The sequence below is a fragment of the Mytilus californianus genome, unplaced genomic scaffold (assembly GCF_021869535.1).
Source record: "Mytilus californianus isolate M0D057914Y unplaced genomic scaffold, xbMytCali1.0.p SCAF_9, whole genome shotgun sequence".
NCBI lineage: Eukaryota > Metazoa > Mollusca > Bivalvia > Mytilida > Mytilidae > Mytilus > Mytilus californianus.
Genome location: NW_026262745.1, coordinates 12,068,655 through 12,088,507, shown reverse-complemented (window position 1 = coordinate 12,088,507; position 19,853 = coordinate 12,068,655). Strand labels below are relative to the sequence as shown.

The 19,853-nt window shown below is 32.5% G+C and overlaps 1 protein-coding gene across 1 annotated transcript; it reads right to left on the bottom strand.

Annotated features, from left to right (window-relative positions):
• Window positions 1-9,994: 9,994 nt before the first annotated feature.
• Window positions 9,995-14,069, bottom strand: LOC127715512 (uncharacterized). Its single transcript, XM_052221571.1, has 2 exons — window positions 13,937-14,069; window positions 9,995-13,487 (listed from the first exon to the last, which is right to left on the bottom strand). Exon 2 carries the CDS (start codon window positions 13,467-13,469, stop codon window positions 11,535-11,537), a length of 1,935 nt encoding a protein of 644 aa, XP_052077531.1. The 5' UTR covers window positions 13,470-13,487; window positions 13,937-14,069; the 3' UTR covers window positions 9,995-11,534.
• Between the last annotated feature and the right edge of the window lie 5,784 nt (window positions 14,070-19,853).

Sequence of the window (19,853 nt, the reverse complement as noted above, 5' to 3'; positions counted from 1 at the left end):
GATTATTAGCAGAACTTATCAGCGACGTCACAATGTGTGTGAAGTTATCAAACTTACCTTTGTCGAGCGTAAACCTGGCTGAGGGTTGTAGAATTGTGTAGAAATAGCAAGATAAACAGATTATCGAGTTTTCTGCGTATAAATATCATAAAATATTTATACTTATAAAATGAGAGTTTGTACTAACATTGATTTTGTTTTTTAACTATCAAAACATAACTAAGTATATATTGCTATACATGTACAATTAACAGAACTAGTGATCCTACTTTCTGTCGATACTGTTAACTTATATTCTAGCATTGCACAAGGTTTCTCAGACTGTTGATGACGTCGTATTTACACTTAATCCGGTGGATGTGCACTGATTAATACTTTAGTCTGGGAGAACATGATTTATTTATTAGTTGTAATTAGCTTTTAATTAGCTTTCAATAACTGGGAGTACTCTTATATCGGTGCTTTGTGTCAGTTTTTTTATGCTAGTTTTTTCCCTCATACCGATCTTTTAAGCTAACCCGATTGCAACTGACTTTCACAGTGTGTTCTTATTTTGTGCTGTTACACAACTCTCCAAGGTTATTGGGAGCGTTGAGCGGTCATAAACATGTTTCAGCCACCACATTCTTTAGTTGCCTTTTCATTTGAACTCTAGTGGATGATTGTCTCATTGGCAATCATACCAAATCACCTTATTTTTATATTATCAGGCTTACCTTTGTAAGGCGTAAATTTTCGACGGGAGGGGACAAAGACCCGATATAAAAAGAATAAACAGGTTATCGCCAAAAAGGTTTACATTGTGACTAGCAACTGATATTTTACGATATCTATGTGAAGGATATCCGATAATGTTTACCTATCAGACATGCATGCCATATGTGACAAAATCTGTATGTGTTCCTACCATCAAGATATATCAGTGGTCAATTCCGTCTACTATCAGTCTTGCATGACATGTTTCTCTATGTGTTCCTACCACCAAAATCTATCGGTGGTCACTAATGTCTACTATCAGTATTGTATGACATAAGCTACTATGTGTTCCTACCATCAATATCCATATGTAGTCACTTACGTTTTCTATCAATCTTGTATGACATATGCCTCTATGAGTTCCTACCGTCGAGATCTTTCTGTGGTCACTCACGTGTACGCTCAGTCTTGAATGGCATATGTCTCCATATGTTCCTACCATCAACATATATATGTGGTAACTTGCGTCTAATACCAGTCTTCAAGTTGTATGACATATGTTTCTATGTGTTCCTTCCATCAAGATCAATATGTGGTCAATTACGTCTACTATCAGTCTTGTATGACATATGCCTCTGTGTGTTCCTACCGTCGTCGAGATTTATCTGTGGTCACTTACGTCTACTATCAGTCTTGTTTGACATATGCCTCTTTGTGTTCCTACCTTCAAAATATATGTGTGGTCATTATCGTCTACTATCAGTCTTGTATGACATATGCCTCTATGAGTTTCTACTATCAAGATCTATCTGTGGTCACTTACGTCTTTTTTCAGGTCTATGACATATGCCGCTATATGTTCCTACAATCAAGGTGTACATGTAGTCACTATCGTCTACTATCAGTCCCGTATGGTGTATGCTCCTTTGTGTTCCTACCATCAATATATGTCTGTGGTCACTTACGTCTACTATCAGTCTTGTATGATGTTTGTATCTATGTGTTCCATCCATCAAGATAGATATGTGGTCACTTACGTCTATTATCAATATTGTTATATATTTCTCTTTTTTGTTCCTACCATCAAGATATATCTGTGGTCACTAATATTTACACTCTTGACATGTACATGTTGGAAATATAATTACCTCCATGTGTTCCTTACATCAAGGTTATCCTTACCTAAATTTCCCCGAACTATATGTGTCCGTTAAAGTCTATACTATCAGACATGTATGACATATATTTACCTCTATGTGTTCCATACATTAAGTTACCACTGCCTAAACTTCTCCTATCTGTATGTTAATTGTCACTTACGTTCACTGTCGGCTTTGGATGACAGACGCCTCTATGTTTTCCTAAAATCAAAATCGATTTTTGGTCACTATCGTCTACTTTCAGTTTTGGATGGCAGATACTTATATTTTTATCCAACGCAATCATAGGTTTGAACGTTGTTTTCAATTTAGACATATATATATATGTTCCTAACATCAACTTATCACTGTCCTAACATAACGTCTATTACCAGAAATGTATGATATATATTTGATTACCTATATGTGTTCCAAACATCAAGACCTATATGGGGTCACTAAAAATCAGATATGTATGACATATATACATGCACCTCTATGTGTTCTTACATCATGTTACTGCTACATAAACTTATAACTGCTGACTAAAACATTAATCATTACTGTGAACAATGAAAGATAATTACTTTAATTTGTACTATTGATTTACTAGTGATATTTCCTGAATATTATTAGATTTTTAATGACATATATTAATAATGTGATTTATGATAATGTACGGTAAAGATCAAAAAAAAAATTTCAAAGTGAGTAAAGTTCGAATGTGTAAAATTCTGGTACTTTTAAATAGGCTGATATTTTTTCAGTCCCTTCAATCTTCTTCTTAGTACGATATCAAACTAACAAACCACGTGTGCCGTACTTAAAATTACTTAATATGAATTAAAATTAAGGAGTGAAATAACACATGTACTTTAAAACAAAATCAAAAATCGAAAGCAAAAAATCACTAGCAAATCTAGTAGTGTAATAACATTTCTATAAATTATGTATCATTTTCTATGCACTTGTATCTATTCTTCGGTATTTGCACAGCTTACTTTACCTTGACGATTGGAGTGTTACATGAACATGCTGTATTTAGCTAATAACATTCAGAACGATACGAACGTAAAATACTAATGTTTAATATAGATTCTATGGTATGTTATAGATTGTACCATGCACTAAATCGAGAATGATATGATATCGATATTTCGGAGACCGTTTGATTTTCAATTTCAAAACGCGAGAAGCGGGAAAATATCGTATTGTAGGAGGTTCGGTAATGGAATCTGTATCTTTAGCATGTACAATGAAAGAAAACGGAATCTTTTTTTTCCAAAGATCTACAAAAAGATGCGGTCTTTTTATAATATGACATCATATGGCATGGTCGCCTTTTTTTCGTGACGTGACAATAACAAATTTAGAGAATATAAAGAGACCATTAAAGTCTTAGAACGTTGATCAAACGTACGGACCACACATTGATTATTCATAAAAAAAATAATCAAACGGGCGAAAAAAAGTATAAATATGCTAAGATGGCCGTACGGTTGCCTATAATTGCTTACATCCACTTCATTTGAACTTTTGTGGATAGTTTTCTCAACGGCAATCATACCCTCAGGTCATACCACATCTCCTTTTTTTTTATATTAGTATCTGTTTTTTCCAAAGTCTAACATTACTTAATGATCATGTTTGATTTCGCAAGTCAATATAATATCATTTAATTATTGAAATAGATGATAGAAAAGGGAACATGTACAGTGTTTAGACTTAAATGCGGGGGAAAAAATATATCAGTTATAAAAATATTTGATCCATCTTAATTAATTTAATTAAAATTGAATTGTAAATCATTAGACTCACAAGTACTTAATTTCAATTATTATGACAATTTGATGAATTAGTTTAAAACAATTATTGCTGTGTTGTCTGTCGGTGTTCCTATGAATAAAATGAGATATAATTTAACAGATATGTCAATGAGACAGGATAAAGTCATTAAACTTCCAAGAGGAGGTTTGATTTGCAAAATTTAAAACGTTTCTATGTATTTCTACATCCCTAGCTTTAGGTTTGAACGTACCTGCTGAGGGTAAATCTAAAAAAGTGCTTCTTACGCATGAAATTTTTCAAAAGTTTTATTTTCATATAAGTATAATAATAAACAACAAAAGAAAATGAACAGGCTTAAGCTTTGTACGATGAAAAACTTTGTTTGATTTGTTATTCTGCTATTTCATGATGGAAATATAATGATATCTAGTTAATCTTGACGTCACTGCGGTAAAACGTATATCGGATGGTCGGCATATACTATCTATTTTAAATCACTGATACACTGAAATTTAACTATTCTTTGACGTACATTTGATTGTAATAATTGTAAGCAGAAGAGACACAATAATGATAGATCCACATGTAGATGATATATGCAATGACGTCTTTTCTGAACTGGGCTGCGTTCAATATCGTGGCAGCTAGAATAGCCGCTATGTTTTAGATACTATCGATATGCTACATGCATGTACGTAGCTAGCTTATCAAAATGACGTCTCGAGTAATAACCTTTCCGACGCCATTTTGGATTCTCTAGATAGCATGAAGTTTTTGGTCATCTAGTCAGATGTATTTAGCGGCTAGGCTAGCTTTACGTTCAGTAGTCAAAATCTACGTAGCCCTACATGTACGTATCAGCTACGATATTAAACGCAACCCTGATATTTCGACCATTTGTTATCGTGTATAATCTCTGTATTTTATTTTTTAGTTTAAATATTTGTGTGAGAAATTGAAACAGAAGGATTTCTGTCGAAAACTTGTGGATAAAGCTAAGGTGTCAACTCTTCTGGTGCGCAGAATAAGAACTACGACTCTAGAAACGTTTAAGATTTAAAATTATATTGCTCCTTCATATTTGAACAGTCTTCTAAAAATCAAATCTACAAAATACTCTTTTAGATATAGTTATATGTTAGATGTTCCCAGGGTAAAACATCTACTTATGGTAAAATATCTTTTAAATATGCTGCACTTACACTGTGGAACAGTCTTCCGGACCATTTCAGGACGGAAAACAGTTTTTCTGAATTCAAAAACCGGCTTGATTCAGTCTTGGAATGGTTCGAAATGCGGATGTTTTGCATGCATGTGATTTCGAAGTCTTCGCTATTATACTGTCAGCTCTGCAACTCCTTTTTGTTTATTAGTTTATTATTATACTTCTTTCCATATTTATTTATTTACTCAAACTTTTAGCTTATATCAATTGCTTTCAAATTTTTATCTTGCGTTTATTTTAAACTTTTCAATTTTTAACGCTGCTGACATGATGTCAGGCGACCATAGAGGCGCTTGCCACATGAGTTGCTGATGGTTTTTTGTCCAACAGTTCTACCTTAAATAAATTTATAAATTTTTATATAAGATTGCTAGAAATGTGAAATTTCGGTTGCGACCGCGTGGTGACCGCGTATATTTGATATGGGGTAAGTAGGCGTGGTTTATTTTAATACACGATTAGTAGTGGTGTTACGTCCCTTCATTAAAACAACACGACGTTGAGGGAAAATCTTAAAAACGTTTCGCCCGGACAACAGACGAAGAAATTGATGATGAACGATTGAAATAAATGCAGAAAACACATTAAAAACTAACAAGGTGTTATTGTTGGCATTTGTTTTTGTATAGACCAATGGAAGTAGGTTCTTTATATCGAAGACTTGATACTAGTTTAAATGCCACATGTTAAGATAGTCGTATGATAAATTCGTTACACAGTGTGCTAGTAAACTAATACGATACATATATATACATGTATAAGTGCCTATAAATAGCAGCACATGACATACAAATCTATGGGAGTGTGGATTAATCAGTACAGAGATTAATTCAATTACACAAATAAAATTATAGATTGCCTAACAATGTAATTTTAACACACTATTTAGTATGTAAATATAAGAATGTTTAGAATATTATCAAGCGTGCATCTATCCAGGTGAAATCTGATGTAGATGATAAGAAACTTTTGCAGCTCAATGTATATGTTGCACTTGAATTTAGCTGCCTAGAAAATAATACATAATTTGGATGAAGTTCAAGATTTTTACAAAATTGGTAGTTGAAGTTAGCAACGTCCATTGGCCAATATTACAGGATAAAAAGGACGATGCTGTGTACTAAATTATTCTTTATCTTTCCTGTATCTTTTCTCATCTTTTTCGTTAAGACCATCAGGTTCTAAAGTGTGGAGTTGGTGGATCCAAAAATTTTCTCTTCTCCTTCTCGCCGTGGTGTCCAACTCGGTGTTGACTTCTATGATTTAGAAAGTAACATTATCAAAAGAATGTTTCGTTGAACGAAGATGTCTTGTGAGAGGACAGTTTTTGTTGGTTTTGTACCATGAACGATGGTTATTGAGCCGAATATTAAATTTGTCCATTGTTTCTCCCACGTACTGAATGCCACAAGTGTCACATGTTAATATATAAATTGAGTTCTCCGTTTTACAGTCGGAATTTGAGTAGATGGTATAATTTTGTTTAGTAACGGAGCTGATGAAAGAACTGTTTGTATTGACAGCTTTACAAGACAAGCAGTTCCTTCGACCACATTGTTTGTAGCAACCGGGAGATGGAGTAGGCTGCTTTGCTATAGCTAATATAGATGTCACTAATTTGTCACGGATGTTTTTAGGTCTTCTGAAGGCCATGACTGGTGGTGAGGAAAATACTTTTTTAAGATTTGAATCATTTTCTATAATTTTCCAATGCTTCTGAACAATGGAAGACACATTTTTAAAAGTGAGTACAAGGGGTGTTCTGTTAGCTGCTTTATTCTTATCTTTGTACTCTAGAAGTTCTTGGCGACTAGTTTTGTTTGCTCTTTCGAAAGCGCTATCAATGATGTTGTTATTGTATCCTCGAACAACTAGATTTTTACGTAGTTGTCCAAGTCTAGCATTTTGCGTATTTTCAGTAGAGCATATTCTCTTGATTCGCAATGCCTGGCTGAATGGGATGCCACGGGAGCAGTGTTAAGGACGGCAACTTTTAGGAGAAAGGAATTGATGTTTGTCCGTTTGTTTGGTATGAAGGTCCGTTATAATGGTTCCGTTCTTGATGTAACTCGTGGTGTCGAGGAAGTTTATCTTCTCCATAGAAACTTTAGTTTTACTTTATAGCTACTTTCCAAATCATAGAAGTCAACACCGAGTGGGACACCACGGCGAGAAGGAGAAGAGAAAATTTTTGGATCCACCAACTCCACACTTTAAAACCTGATGGTCTTAACGAAAAAGATGAGAAAAGATACAGGAAAGTTAAAGAATAATTTAGTACACAGCATCGTCCTTTTTATCCTGTAATATTGGCCAATGGACGTTGCTAACTTCAACTACCAATTTTGTAAAAATCTTGAACTTCATCCAAATTATGTATTATATTCAAGGCAGCTAAATTCATGTGCAACATATACATTGAGCTTCAAAAGTTTCTTATCATCTACATCCGATTTCACCTGGATAGATGCACGCTTGATAAAGCTAGTTAGTCTAGCGAAATATTGCGTTTATTTTCATCATTTTGTAAATATTTTAAACATTCTTATATTTACATACTAAATAGTGTGTTAAAATTACATTGTTAGGCAATCTATATATACATGTATATATATATATATATATATATATAAGTCTAAATTGAAAACAACGTTCAAACCTATGATTGCGTTGGATAAAAACCGCAATTTTTATACGTGTGCATGCAAAACAAATTTCTTGGTAGAGGGGTCTAAATACTGCACAAACAACATTTTCCAAAAGACCAAAAGAGTGAAAAAGTATATTTTAACAAAACGCATTTGACTAACAGGTCGAACAACTGGTGTTCTTAAACCCTGCTGACTGCCATTGGCGATTGCCAAATAAACGGATCACAAGATGTAACAAAATGGATCTTTAATAATATGAATTTAATACCAAACAGAAGACAATAAACTTGCAGTAAAGATGGTATATATCGTATTAGGTCACTTGCACAATGTGTAACTAATAATATGGTCCAACCATACGCGTATGGTCCGCGTAATTAATATGATGGACGTTGAAAATTTACTATTACTGTAAATTGCATAAGGTATGAATGACCCTTCAAGATATCGTAAATGAAGAGTTTTTAAAAATGAAATTTTGACTTATTTAATCATTTGGTGAATTAATTGTAAAAGCATTTTTTCATGGTCATTATCGAATTTTCCTTACGAAACATATAATGAATATGTATCGACTTCGACTTTGGAAAATAATTTCAATAAATCGATCAACAAAAAGTCGGCTGTTTAACTCACAAGTACCCTTTTTCAGTTTTTGATTTTCTTGATTTTTGGTTTTTAAATTCGTTTTTTGTCTTAGTTAATTAGAATGTCTTTAATATTTCAAATTAACTTTAGTCATTTAATATGTGTATGCGCCTATTCATACGATTTTACAATAACAGTACGTTATACGTGCTATCCATCTACACTAGAATAGAAGGGTAGCACGTATGAACTACTATAATGGTAAGTTCGTTTGAATAGGAGCAAGAGCACACCAATTAAGCGACAATAAGAACATATTAGAAGAAACAAAAAAAGGAATAATATCAACACCGGAAAAAAGGTCGATGCCTCAACTGACGCCTGTTCCCGGTTTCACTTACAGGCGGAAAAGCCGACAGGAAAGAGGCACTTTAAATTGACTCTAGCAAAGGCTAGATAACAGATACACCAAGATTAATACAATATATGAAAGATAAAGGATTTCAGTTAGTAACGTGTGTCGATTTTGGTTTGAAGAACGAGCAGTGTGTTCCTGCGAAGGAAGTTAGAATTTGTTCTAAAAATACCTTATGGTCTAAATATTCGTACGTTCCGGTCCGTTAATAACCGAACGACTTAATCGCACTTCGGATATATTAGTGACGTTACAATTGGTTTAATGCCGTCACATGGATCCGTAGGGGGTCAGAAGCAAACAGTACAACTTATATTCACTCATATGGTCCGATCATACGCGTATGGTTAGACCATATTAGTATACGCATTTGGTCATGACCATACACATATGGCCCAAATACTCATATTGTCCGGGACATCTACACATACAATTTATGTTTCCGGTCCCTAAAACCTATTGAAATTTGCATGTTTCGTTGAAATGAATGGACAACGTTTAATGCTACTTAGGGCGTCCTAAAAAGAGCGCTGATACGTAAACAAATAAATGTATACGTATTTCCTATTAAAACTATATACGTACAGAGATATATTGTGATAAGGGCCTTTAAATCCTAATTTGGGGAATTACTGTTTGAAATATGGGCCATATATGGATCATATTTTGTAATGTAAAGGAGTGTGTTCTATCAAAAAGGTTCGGCAAATTCTCAAGCTTTTGGTTAGTTTTAATCATTGCTTAGTGTAAAAACATACCAACCAAAATTGGATTTTTCTTTAATTTGATCAATCTGGAGATAACATTGATATCAGTTATCTACTTTTCTGATGTATCTTTGTTGTGTTTTGAATATCTATTGTGGGATAAATTTTCAATCTATGTAAAATATAAGGTCTCCTGGTACACATAAAAGCATCATCCAAATAAAACAGAATAATCTAACAGGAATTCCAAAGTTGGCAAGCATGTTCTTGAGCAGCAGAATTGAACCATCAGCCATGACTTCATAAGCTAGCTTCCAGTTACAGCGAGCACATGTTTACCCTGTAGTCCAAATTATTACTGTCTTTTATTCCTTGTTAAAGTAAATGTTAATCCTACTGGCAGCAGGAATGATTTTTTTTCTCATTTTGACGACTCTGGTCTTGATTGGCAAAGGGGTAGATTTATGTCAACCTCTAAAACTGGTTTGATACCACCATATTTTGTGCCTGTACCTGGTCGGGTTATCCAAACCATGCGTTGTTCGTTGATTTTGTTATTCGAATATTATTTTGCCAGGAGTTGGACGCTGGTGGTTGATGTGCTCTGTTGGACATTTAAACATTTCAGTGTTTTTTTTCAATAATGTAAATTTGTGTCTGTACAATACGTCAAGTATTTTACATCTTCAAATTTTAATCAAAACCATCAAACGAATAAAATGACTTGAATTAGAAAGCAAAATGACGAACCTAGGAAAATGATGTTGAAATGTAAAAACACTTGACAGGTTTATATGTTTTTATTTGGGAAGGAAACATTTGCAATTTATAAAATGAACATAACAGAAATAAGACGTCATCCATTAACTTGCCATAAATATCTACAATAATAACAATCGATAAAAAGATGGTACAAGTTTTCCGATGACAAAAAAAAAGTGTCATACTTAGTCTAATAAATAGATAAATAAATAGGCAGAACTATGTACACAGTTTATACATTAACAAAAATTAGAAACGAAATTATAAACGGATCATACGTGTTAGCATACAAACAGGGGAACAAATATAGAAATACTGAAAGAAATAAGGGTTCAATGGTACCGTAAGACAGGAGATACTCTGTAATATGTTTCGTGATAGATACGATTAACAAAGCTATGATTAAAATAAAAAAAAAATATTTATAATGATTATAATAATAATATCGGAATTACACGACTTAATCAACATACAATGAATGCCTTTATAATGTAATATATAATATTCATTATTCTTTACCACAAAATCAATTTATTTAATTATCTAATTTATTAAATCAATCAAATGTCAACATCAAATATGAATGACTTATGAAATAAGAAAATGAAAGCATGTGCAATATATATAGAATTACATCAATTTTCCTTTTGAAATATGTGAAAAAATACAATCAATATTGACACAATAGATTCAACAAAATATAAAATATCCCCGATTGAATTTATATAGTTATGGTAATTGTCAAAACAAATTAACTAAAAAAGTAACAATAAAAAAACACAAAAGAAAAAAATACATGAAATGAAACTACAGATTCATTTATCTGTTTATCAAAAATTGACCCAAAACAAAAACAAAAAAGACGATTCAAATTTTCAAAAAGTAATTTTTTTGTCTTGCAACTTTGTTAAATCTGTCAATACTATATAAAAAAACGACACTCTTTTATCAATATAACTTGTGGTGATAACTGGGTCGATGTACTCTATTTACAAAAACACTAGGAGACAGTATTGAAAGATCAAAATACATGGTATAGACCAATTAACATAAACAATATTGAATATAACCTTTATAGTACATACAACACAATAATAGCACAACACTAAAATGCATCGACATGTTAGAAAATATGAAACCCCACTAAAATTCAGGTATATTTTGAATAAGTAAACAATGTTTAAGAATAAAATTATGTTATCAAAATTACATGTCACAGTACAAATATATAAATCGCTAACGGTATATGCACGAATGGCAATAAATAGGAAAATTAGACGATTTACCCAACATTAATGGACATATCCATTTAAAAAAACAATTAATTTTTGCAAGCGATTTTTGGCGCAAATTTCGCAATTAGAAAATTGGTACACATATAAGTCGTATCGAATATATCAAACCAGGATTAAATCGCTAATATGAATTGCCATGGTTTTTGCTATAAAGGGCTATTTACAAAAATGTGTTCGTGAAAATAAGTTTGCTATATTAACTCACATTTTAAATATTATTACATCACAATTAAGAATTAAAATGACTCTTCTTCAGATGTTAAATGAATTACAGCCATGTTTGAAAATCAGTTTCCAACTTCTTTATCGGAGATCTTTCCATCATTCTTCGTACTTGCCGAGCAAAATGTCTATGTGCCAGTGGTATAAACGTTGGTCTGAAAGATGTTCTTGCAATATCAACTTGGATATCTGGACTAAGTGTTAGATGTTTAGATATACACCGTCTAAAAAACGAAAATGATCTCCCTTGTATCGAACCAAAATTGTCCATTATATGTCTTGAATGTTTGTTGTCGATTTTAATGCTGTCAACATCATTGTTGCCTTCTGATACAAACATGGACCGTATTGTCAGAAAGGGGTTTGTAAAAGCATCTTTTGTAAAGTACAAATCGTTTACAAATAATTGTGTTTCGGAATAAGTGCAGTTAATTTTCATGCGTACAGAAGACCCGTCCTTGTATAAAAGACCCATTTGCCAACGTTCTGGATCAATTACTACCTCTTGTATGTTAACATATGGTCTATTTGAATCGGTGCGGGGTTGACCAACAATGACAGATGTTCCGAATGGTATCCAGTCGATGCCTTCTGGTGCGACTGGTAGCAAACGAATATTTCCATCTTGGTATAAAACTAGCACTTGAGCATAACCGCCATTCCAAGGCAGTGGTCGATAGAAACGTATATATGCTACATTTTTCGTTTTTTTACCATTTGTTAGTGTTACAGTCATACTTTCTGGAGCTAACCACCAGAATTCAACAAATACAGCCTCTATTATAACATCATCACTTCTGTAAATTGTTTCGACAGAGTCCGCTACCATAGGCCTTTTTTCCATGCGCAGTTCATCTATTTCAAAGTCTTCATTTGATTGACTTTCTACAGATAAAATTAGATAATTTTCAACATGCTCCCTCCATGTAAAATCTGGAATTTTCCACATATGTTCCAATGTAGACGAGTCATAAATTTTTTCTGCTGATTCAGTCATACTACCATTTGCCTCTCTGTATTTCAAATTCACTATTGTACGTGAATTTAGCGATTTAAAACGCAGAAACAAATGCGATCCAATTCTAGAATCGATACTACCTTTGCTTAAACCTTCTAGATAAAATAATACAACAATGTGTTTCCCCTTTCTGTCTTGACCATTTCCATTGGTTACTAGAAGGGAAGACTCCTTGTCTCGTAATACCTGCATACCTGGCTGAGGACGAAAATGATTAAACTTCCACACAATGTGTGATAGATGTGGACAGTTGGATAGGTCTTCATCCTTTCTGTTCGAGAATGAAAGATACTGAGGCAAGGATGCAGTTATTGAAAACTCGCTGATGTAAGGGTGAAAAAGCGCAACATTTATGTTATCAACTTCTGCACATTTGGTCGGTTCTGAACGTTGTAATATTGTCCCCATGGTTGCTTGCGATGTTAATTGGAGATTTTTTACGGGAAAGTTGCCATCGGGTATACATATGGTTTCACAGTTTAAAATATTTTCAGTTATATAGTCGTCAAAAACATCAAATTCTATTTGATCAAGTGCTATAGGAGAGGATGTTTCACTTACATTGATTTTCAAAACATGCCATCCGGATTCAAATTCATGCTGTTTTGGAAACCTACCCGTGTTTCTAAAATTATTATAACTATCCCCTGGAGGAGCAAAATATGTTCCCATCCATTTGCCATGATCTAATGAAACTCTAAATAAAGCACTTGTATTAAAATTGGAAAATCTTAGATTGTTTAGAAGCACTTTTGAATTCACTCTGATACAAAAGTTGATAGTAAGAGGCTTTCCAGGCGTTACCATGACACCTTTCCCATCAGATGCTTTTGAAAGATCTCGCACTTCATGATTCGTCATTGATCGTTTATTTATTCCTTGTAAAGTTATTCGTTTTGCAAACGCATTGTTCATTAAAATCATACAAATTAATATAAACATATAACATACTATATTCTTCATTCTCTCTGTTTAAAAGATCTGAAATTAAAATATTACAGCATTTAATATTAAGTAAGTATGTGTTCAAAATGACAAATATAGTAAATTGGACGAAAAACACTTGATAGATACAATATATGGACGAAAAATTCAAACAGATCCTCTAAAGAGATGAGAGTTACTTAAGATCTAGAGGAAATGTTGTTAAATCCCCAACAACTTACGTAATAAAATTCAAACTCCAGTGGATTATACACTTCTTACCATTTATTCTATATGAAAAAGCATTTTAAACATTATTGCAATTGAAAGATAATAAAATAGGGAACACTAGAGCGATATATCAAAGAAAGAACGTTTACGACGCCACTTTGAAAAAAACTTGACACAAAGCGATTAACAAACTTAAATACGTTCATAATAATTGTGTTTCACAATAACTAAGAATCTCCATCAACGGTAAGTTGACAAAATTAATGTTATCTTACCTTTACTTGAGGAAAAAGACAAAAATAAGTCAATAAGGTTGTTATTATTTATAATAAATCCTTTCCATTTCCTGCGCCGGTAGAACAGACAAAATTAATGGGGAAACTTCAGTTTTGTGGTAATAGGTTTTGATGGTTACATCAATCAGAACGTGTATGACAACTACGAAGGTTTTATGTTTAATATAGACACTAACAAGTGTTATATCAAGTGCAGGTGAAAATAAATATAAAACATAACATAAGACCATCAAATTTACATAAATCTTTATATAACAGTTTAATTGGGTGAGATTAAACTTTTGCGTTGTACGAGAACAAAAACTAAAGAAAAAATAGACCTTGGCCCATTAAAATATTGAAAGTTTTCACTTATACCTTTGTTCCAACTACATTTGGTTTGTATTATTTAACTTTCTTGATTGCGATTTTTGTTATTCATCTAATCTTCACATACACGGATTTTTCTTACGAGTCTTTACAGATCGAACAAATTCATTGACCCTTACGATTTGGCCACTTTTACGGCTGATTTAAGAGATATTACGAGTTATTACGAGCTATTTACGGATTATTACGAATAATTACGATGTATTTACGGCAAAACTCTACGATTTGTTACGAGTTGTCACGGATAACTACGAGAAAATTACAGGCATTTTACGATCTTTTTACGGATTATATCGAGAATATAACGGTATGTTACTATTCATTGTACCTTTTACGTGTTAGTTACGACCTGTTTACGTGTTGTTATGAATAGTGACGAGTTGATTATGAGTATTTACGAGCTTTTCAATTTTGCATCTTTATACCTTTCCCAAATCGTAAACAATACGAACGAATACGTAAAGTATACATATCTATTCGTAAGTAGGCTGGATCCCTTCTTAAAAATATTCAGTATGCCTTTGGAATATCAAACTTTAAATAAAGGCCAATCTAATTCGTAAGGAACTCGTAACTACATGTAATATGCTTGTCATAACTCGTAAAAAATTGTTTTAGCGATAGTATCACGACACGATTTAAACCATAAGCAACACATTAGCACACGTTATAATCGGCCGTAAACGGATTCTTGGCGAGCAGTTAATGTATATATAGTTACGTGTTGTTGCAATCTGTTTACGAGCAGTTTACAATACTTACTGATGGTTATGAGTTATTTACGGAAACATCAATCCGTGGACAATCGTAGAAGATTTTTGACATGTCAACAAATTGTCCTTTCCTTTCACGGATCCTTAAGAGTGTCTGCGAGTTGTAGCGAGTTTCGAAAACCAGCGATCGAGTTATGTAAGGATGCTTGCGATTGACTACGATATGGCGATCCGTAAAGACTCGTAAGAAAACTCCGTGTATGTGAAGGGAGCATAACCGAAGACGTTTTGGTAGAGATTATAGAACTGATAGATTATATATGAAGACAAAATTCGTAGGCTACAATTACATGTATTGAAGATAAAAAATACGGTGTGCGTTACATATTTTCTGACTTGATGTTTGATTGAGAGTTAATTAAAACATTGCTTTAAATAAATGGAGATGTTGGGTATATGACACTTGGACAAAAACCCAAAGACACAGTATATAAATAACCATCTAGACAAATATGTGAGTTATCTATATGCGATGTGCAACAATAGACATGTAGCTATACTGTAATTTTTAACGTATCCAAAGTATAGAAAAGTAGTGAATAAATTTCACAAATATTTTCAAAGATCTGTTATCGAGACAAATTCCCTTTAAGTCAGAAACCGTAAGACCGCAAGGTGGCCTTTAGTTTCTTACATCCCCGTCATTTGTTCTCTGATGGATAGTTGTCTCTTTGGAAATCATACAACTTTTCTTTATTTTTTTATGCAACTGTACAATATGTCAACCTTTTATTCGCCCGAGTCTGAAAAGTAAGGAAAAAATGATTAAAGATTATAAAAGAATGTTTGCTAGTGGAAACAATATTATACCCTCAATAATGTACCCGTTGATAGTATTCTATACTTTGTAGTTCGTTTGATTTCAAAAATGAATTATTAATTCCAAGTTCATATTTTGAAGCTGATTTTCCATCAGACATTTTCTGATTGTCAAACAAACTCTGAAATTTTTTGTCATTTTTTTAAATGAATTATTTAATTTTATGATCACATCAGCCATGCTATTGTCACTAACATTACCATTCATTGAAATTTAAATGATAACAACTAAACCAGGACGTATTCATTTCATCCCACAAACAAGTCTACATTTCCGTTTTTCATTATCCACGTCATGTATATTGAATTAAACGTAAATAAATGGCCTTATTCAAAAATCTTCATTTGTAAAGTGGGAAATCTAGTGTCAAAATATTACCTCCCCTGCAAGCACTGAAACCTTAATCTTTTCAATGTTTGTCCCATTTTAGAAAGGACGCTATCAATTATAATTACGCAAGAAAACGTTCTGGTAAATAGTTACAATAAAAATGATTTGAAATGAAAACTATTTGATTTCTTCTGCAATGTACTATAAACATTATAGATTCTACCACAGCATCTAGTGTGATACAATATTTCTCCTTTCGAAACAGAAAGATTTTCAAATTTAATTTGCGAGGCTTGCCGAGTGGTTCAAATATCAACGTTTACATGTCGAGAGTGGAGAAATATCGTACTCCATGAGCTTCGGTAATGAAATCTGTTACTTTTATGCTTGTTAGAAGATATTTTGGCAAACTTTATCTTCCTTATTTAATCTGCAAAAAGATGTGTTTTTTCGATGTGACCTCATCAGACATCATCGTCTTTTTTTAATTTGAATTTTCACCATTGAAGAACTCAGGTCAAACGAACCACAAGTTGATTATAAACTAATGAACCAGTCGATGAAAGTATAAATCGACTAAGAGTTAGATAATCAGCTTTATGTATATTGTGCTGACATTTTGCATTCTATCACGTTCACATAAACTATAGATTCACTATAAGGTTTGTTATTGTTAGTTTGTTACTTTCATTTCGTATTTTTGTTTACTCATTGAAGAGTAAAATATCAAATTTGCCAATAAAATATATGGTTTAAAAAATTAACGCGTTATCTTTCAAAGAAATGCTTTTAATTTTATCTTGTATCTGCATGGTTTCCTTTGTCATTCTACACCAAAGAAACAAGCAAACATTTGTTTAATTTCCCAATCTTTACTCCATATAGAATTGGAATTCTTTATTCAACGCGTTGAAGTGACATTTATCGACGTTACACAAAGTTACATCCTATTTGTACACTACCATGCGATTTGCAAACTGTCTATGTCTTTATAACTATTTCAATCTTGTATTAATCTATTAGAGAAGGCAGTTATAAATCATGAGAAATATTGCAATGACTGGAAATTGTCTCTTTCTCATGTAACGAGAAACCTACTCGACCAAAGTTTCATGTATAGTAAGTTTAAAGCATTTTGAAAGTTTGTTACTGTTGAACTGGTTATGGAATGTTTGCCAATCAAGCGACCATTGACATGTGTCATTTGTTGTACATCCACTGTAGGTGTTATCATCCACAGGGACTCGGTTAGCAGATTAAAATTTTGTTAATCAATGTTTTTTTTGTTTTTTTTTTTTATTATTTCCTGTCTATTTGTATTACTTTATTAACGTATTTGACGTTGACATCACTATTTCTTTGTTTTCTGGCAATGTGCAGTTTACTTTTCATATCCGTATACTGAAAATCTGCTAACCGAGTCCCTGTGTTATCATCAGCGCACCATATCACTTATTTGCATATTAAATAATATTTCTTATTCGTTTCATCATTTTTATTATACGTATTATTACCATAATTATTAGCAGATCATTATTTTTGTGCATTTGTTCGAGACTGAAAGGTGTTTAGTGTTTTATAAGAACTTTAAGTTGATAGTTTGGTAGTACATACGTATTCTTATCCTGAGTTGCATGCATTGGAGGTCATATGCAGTCAAATTGAAATATTTTTATCGGAAAAATAATTCATAGTTTTACTAATGATATATTTTAGACTGAAAAACTCTTTCTATTTAATGATTGTTAATCAAGGAAATTTTGAATATTGGCTGTGGATGCAAACATGTATGTTGAGTATGGCGCAAATGTACTCCAAAAGTAGTCCAATCCTAATCGTCGTGGAGGTGAACAAGAAACTGGACACTACTGATGCACGTTTTACTTTGTATCAATAAAATAAAAAAGGTAGTATATCAATGTCCAGTTAAGTAGTTGCTTTCTTTATTTTTTTTTGTATTTTTGTTTTGAGTCATATTTGATGTTTTGTTTTTAGAACAACATGTTACAAAATAGACGTCTCTATTTTTAATTCTTAATATATTAATTATAGAAAAAAGTCAAGGTTAACATTTCTTATATAAACGTACAGTTAGAACGTTTGACATTTACTGTTATATAAATGTTAAGACATAACATAAAACTACCATTTGTTTTCCAGGACTTTTTACATGCTAGTAACATGTTACTGTCAATGACTTGTACTTTACTTACATATTAAGATCGTGCATGTAAAGGATTCAGTTATTATATTATGTTTGCTTTGGTTTTTTTTTAGGTAAAGTGAATGAATTTCTTCACACCATAACTCACTTAAAAGGGAAGGCTGACAATTTATGTAAATGTTTTATATTAACCCCGATTAAGTCTTTTTATAATATTTTTACAATTTGTCCTAAGTAGGAGACCAAACGATAGGTACCAACACCTGTTTCACATACATTGCAGACAATACGAAGTCATGACGTGCCTTCGTTCTGGCAAATAAAGACAATAGTAGTATACCGCTGTTCGAAATTCATAAATCGATTGAGAAAAAAACAAAACCGGGTTACAAACTAAAACTGAGGGAAACACATTAAATATAAGAGGAGAACTACGACACAACAGAAACACAACATTAAAATGTAACACACACAGAAACGAACTATAATATAACAATGGCCATTTTCCTGACTTGGTACAGGCAAAAATAATAATCCTTTACTGCATCATCATATAGAGTATTGATTTGCACAACTTTGAAACAGTATCGCAACCTCATCCAGTATCAAAATTCATAATCGACTGAAATAATATCGTAAACTTATCTAGTATCAGTATTCATAGACTACTATTATTATAGTATTGTACACTTGTCTAGTATTAACGTTCATAATCTACTGAAATAGTATGATAAACTTATGCATTATTAAAAAGGCGAGCGATGCCAAGGGGACTTTCAAAAACTCATATGTGGAAGAGAAAACGACAACGCCATGGCAAAAGAAAAAACGAACAAAAAGATGAACGAGTCCACCAAAAACTACATATTCATGTGTAGTAAATTATGGAAACCCGCTTTAAATACAGTAACAAAAACGCATTCAGGAAAAATCATTAAATTCAGTCTTCAATAAATTAACAGTTTTCTTTAATTCAATTGTCTTTTTTTAAGAGATAAATCATCTCTCATGTATATGAATTTGAACTTGAAAGCAAAGGTTATCGCAAAGAGACACACGTGCTTGTTTCCTAGCTACATCCCATTCATGAAGCTGATATGACACATCAAAATAAGAATTTTACTACGTTATAGAGCAACCCTACTAAGTCCAATATCGAATTTTCGTTCGCTGTTCATGACATTGCAAATGTTGTGTGAAATCATTTCATAAATTCTTTAGATCTTTTAGAGTGTAGGATTATACGATCTTCTAGACTACACCAACAATTGATGTTCTTTCAGCTTGCTGCCAGTAACTGTGAACCTTCTTTGATACGGTATTATTATATAGTATGTTCGTTGTACTTGTGTTTTTGTTTTTGTTGTTGATGATATATGAATTACATCTAGTAATGCTGAAATATTAAATTTTTCTTTAAGCTTCGTGTTCTTCCTATCC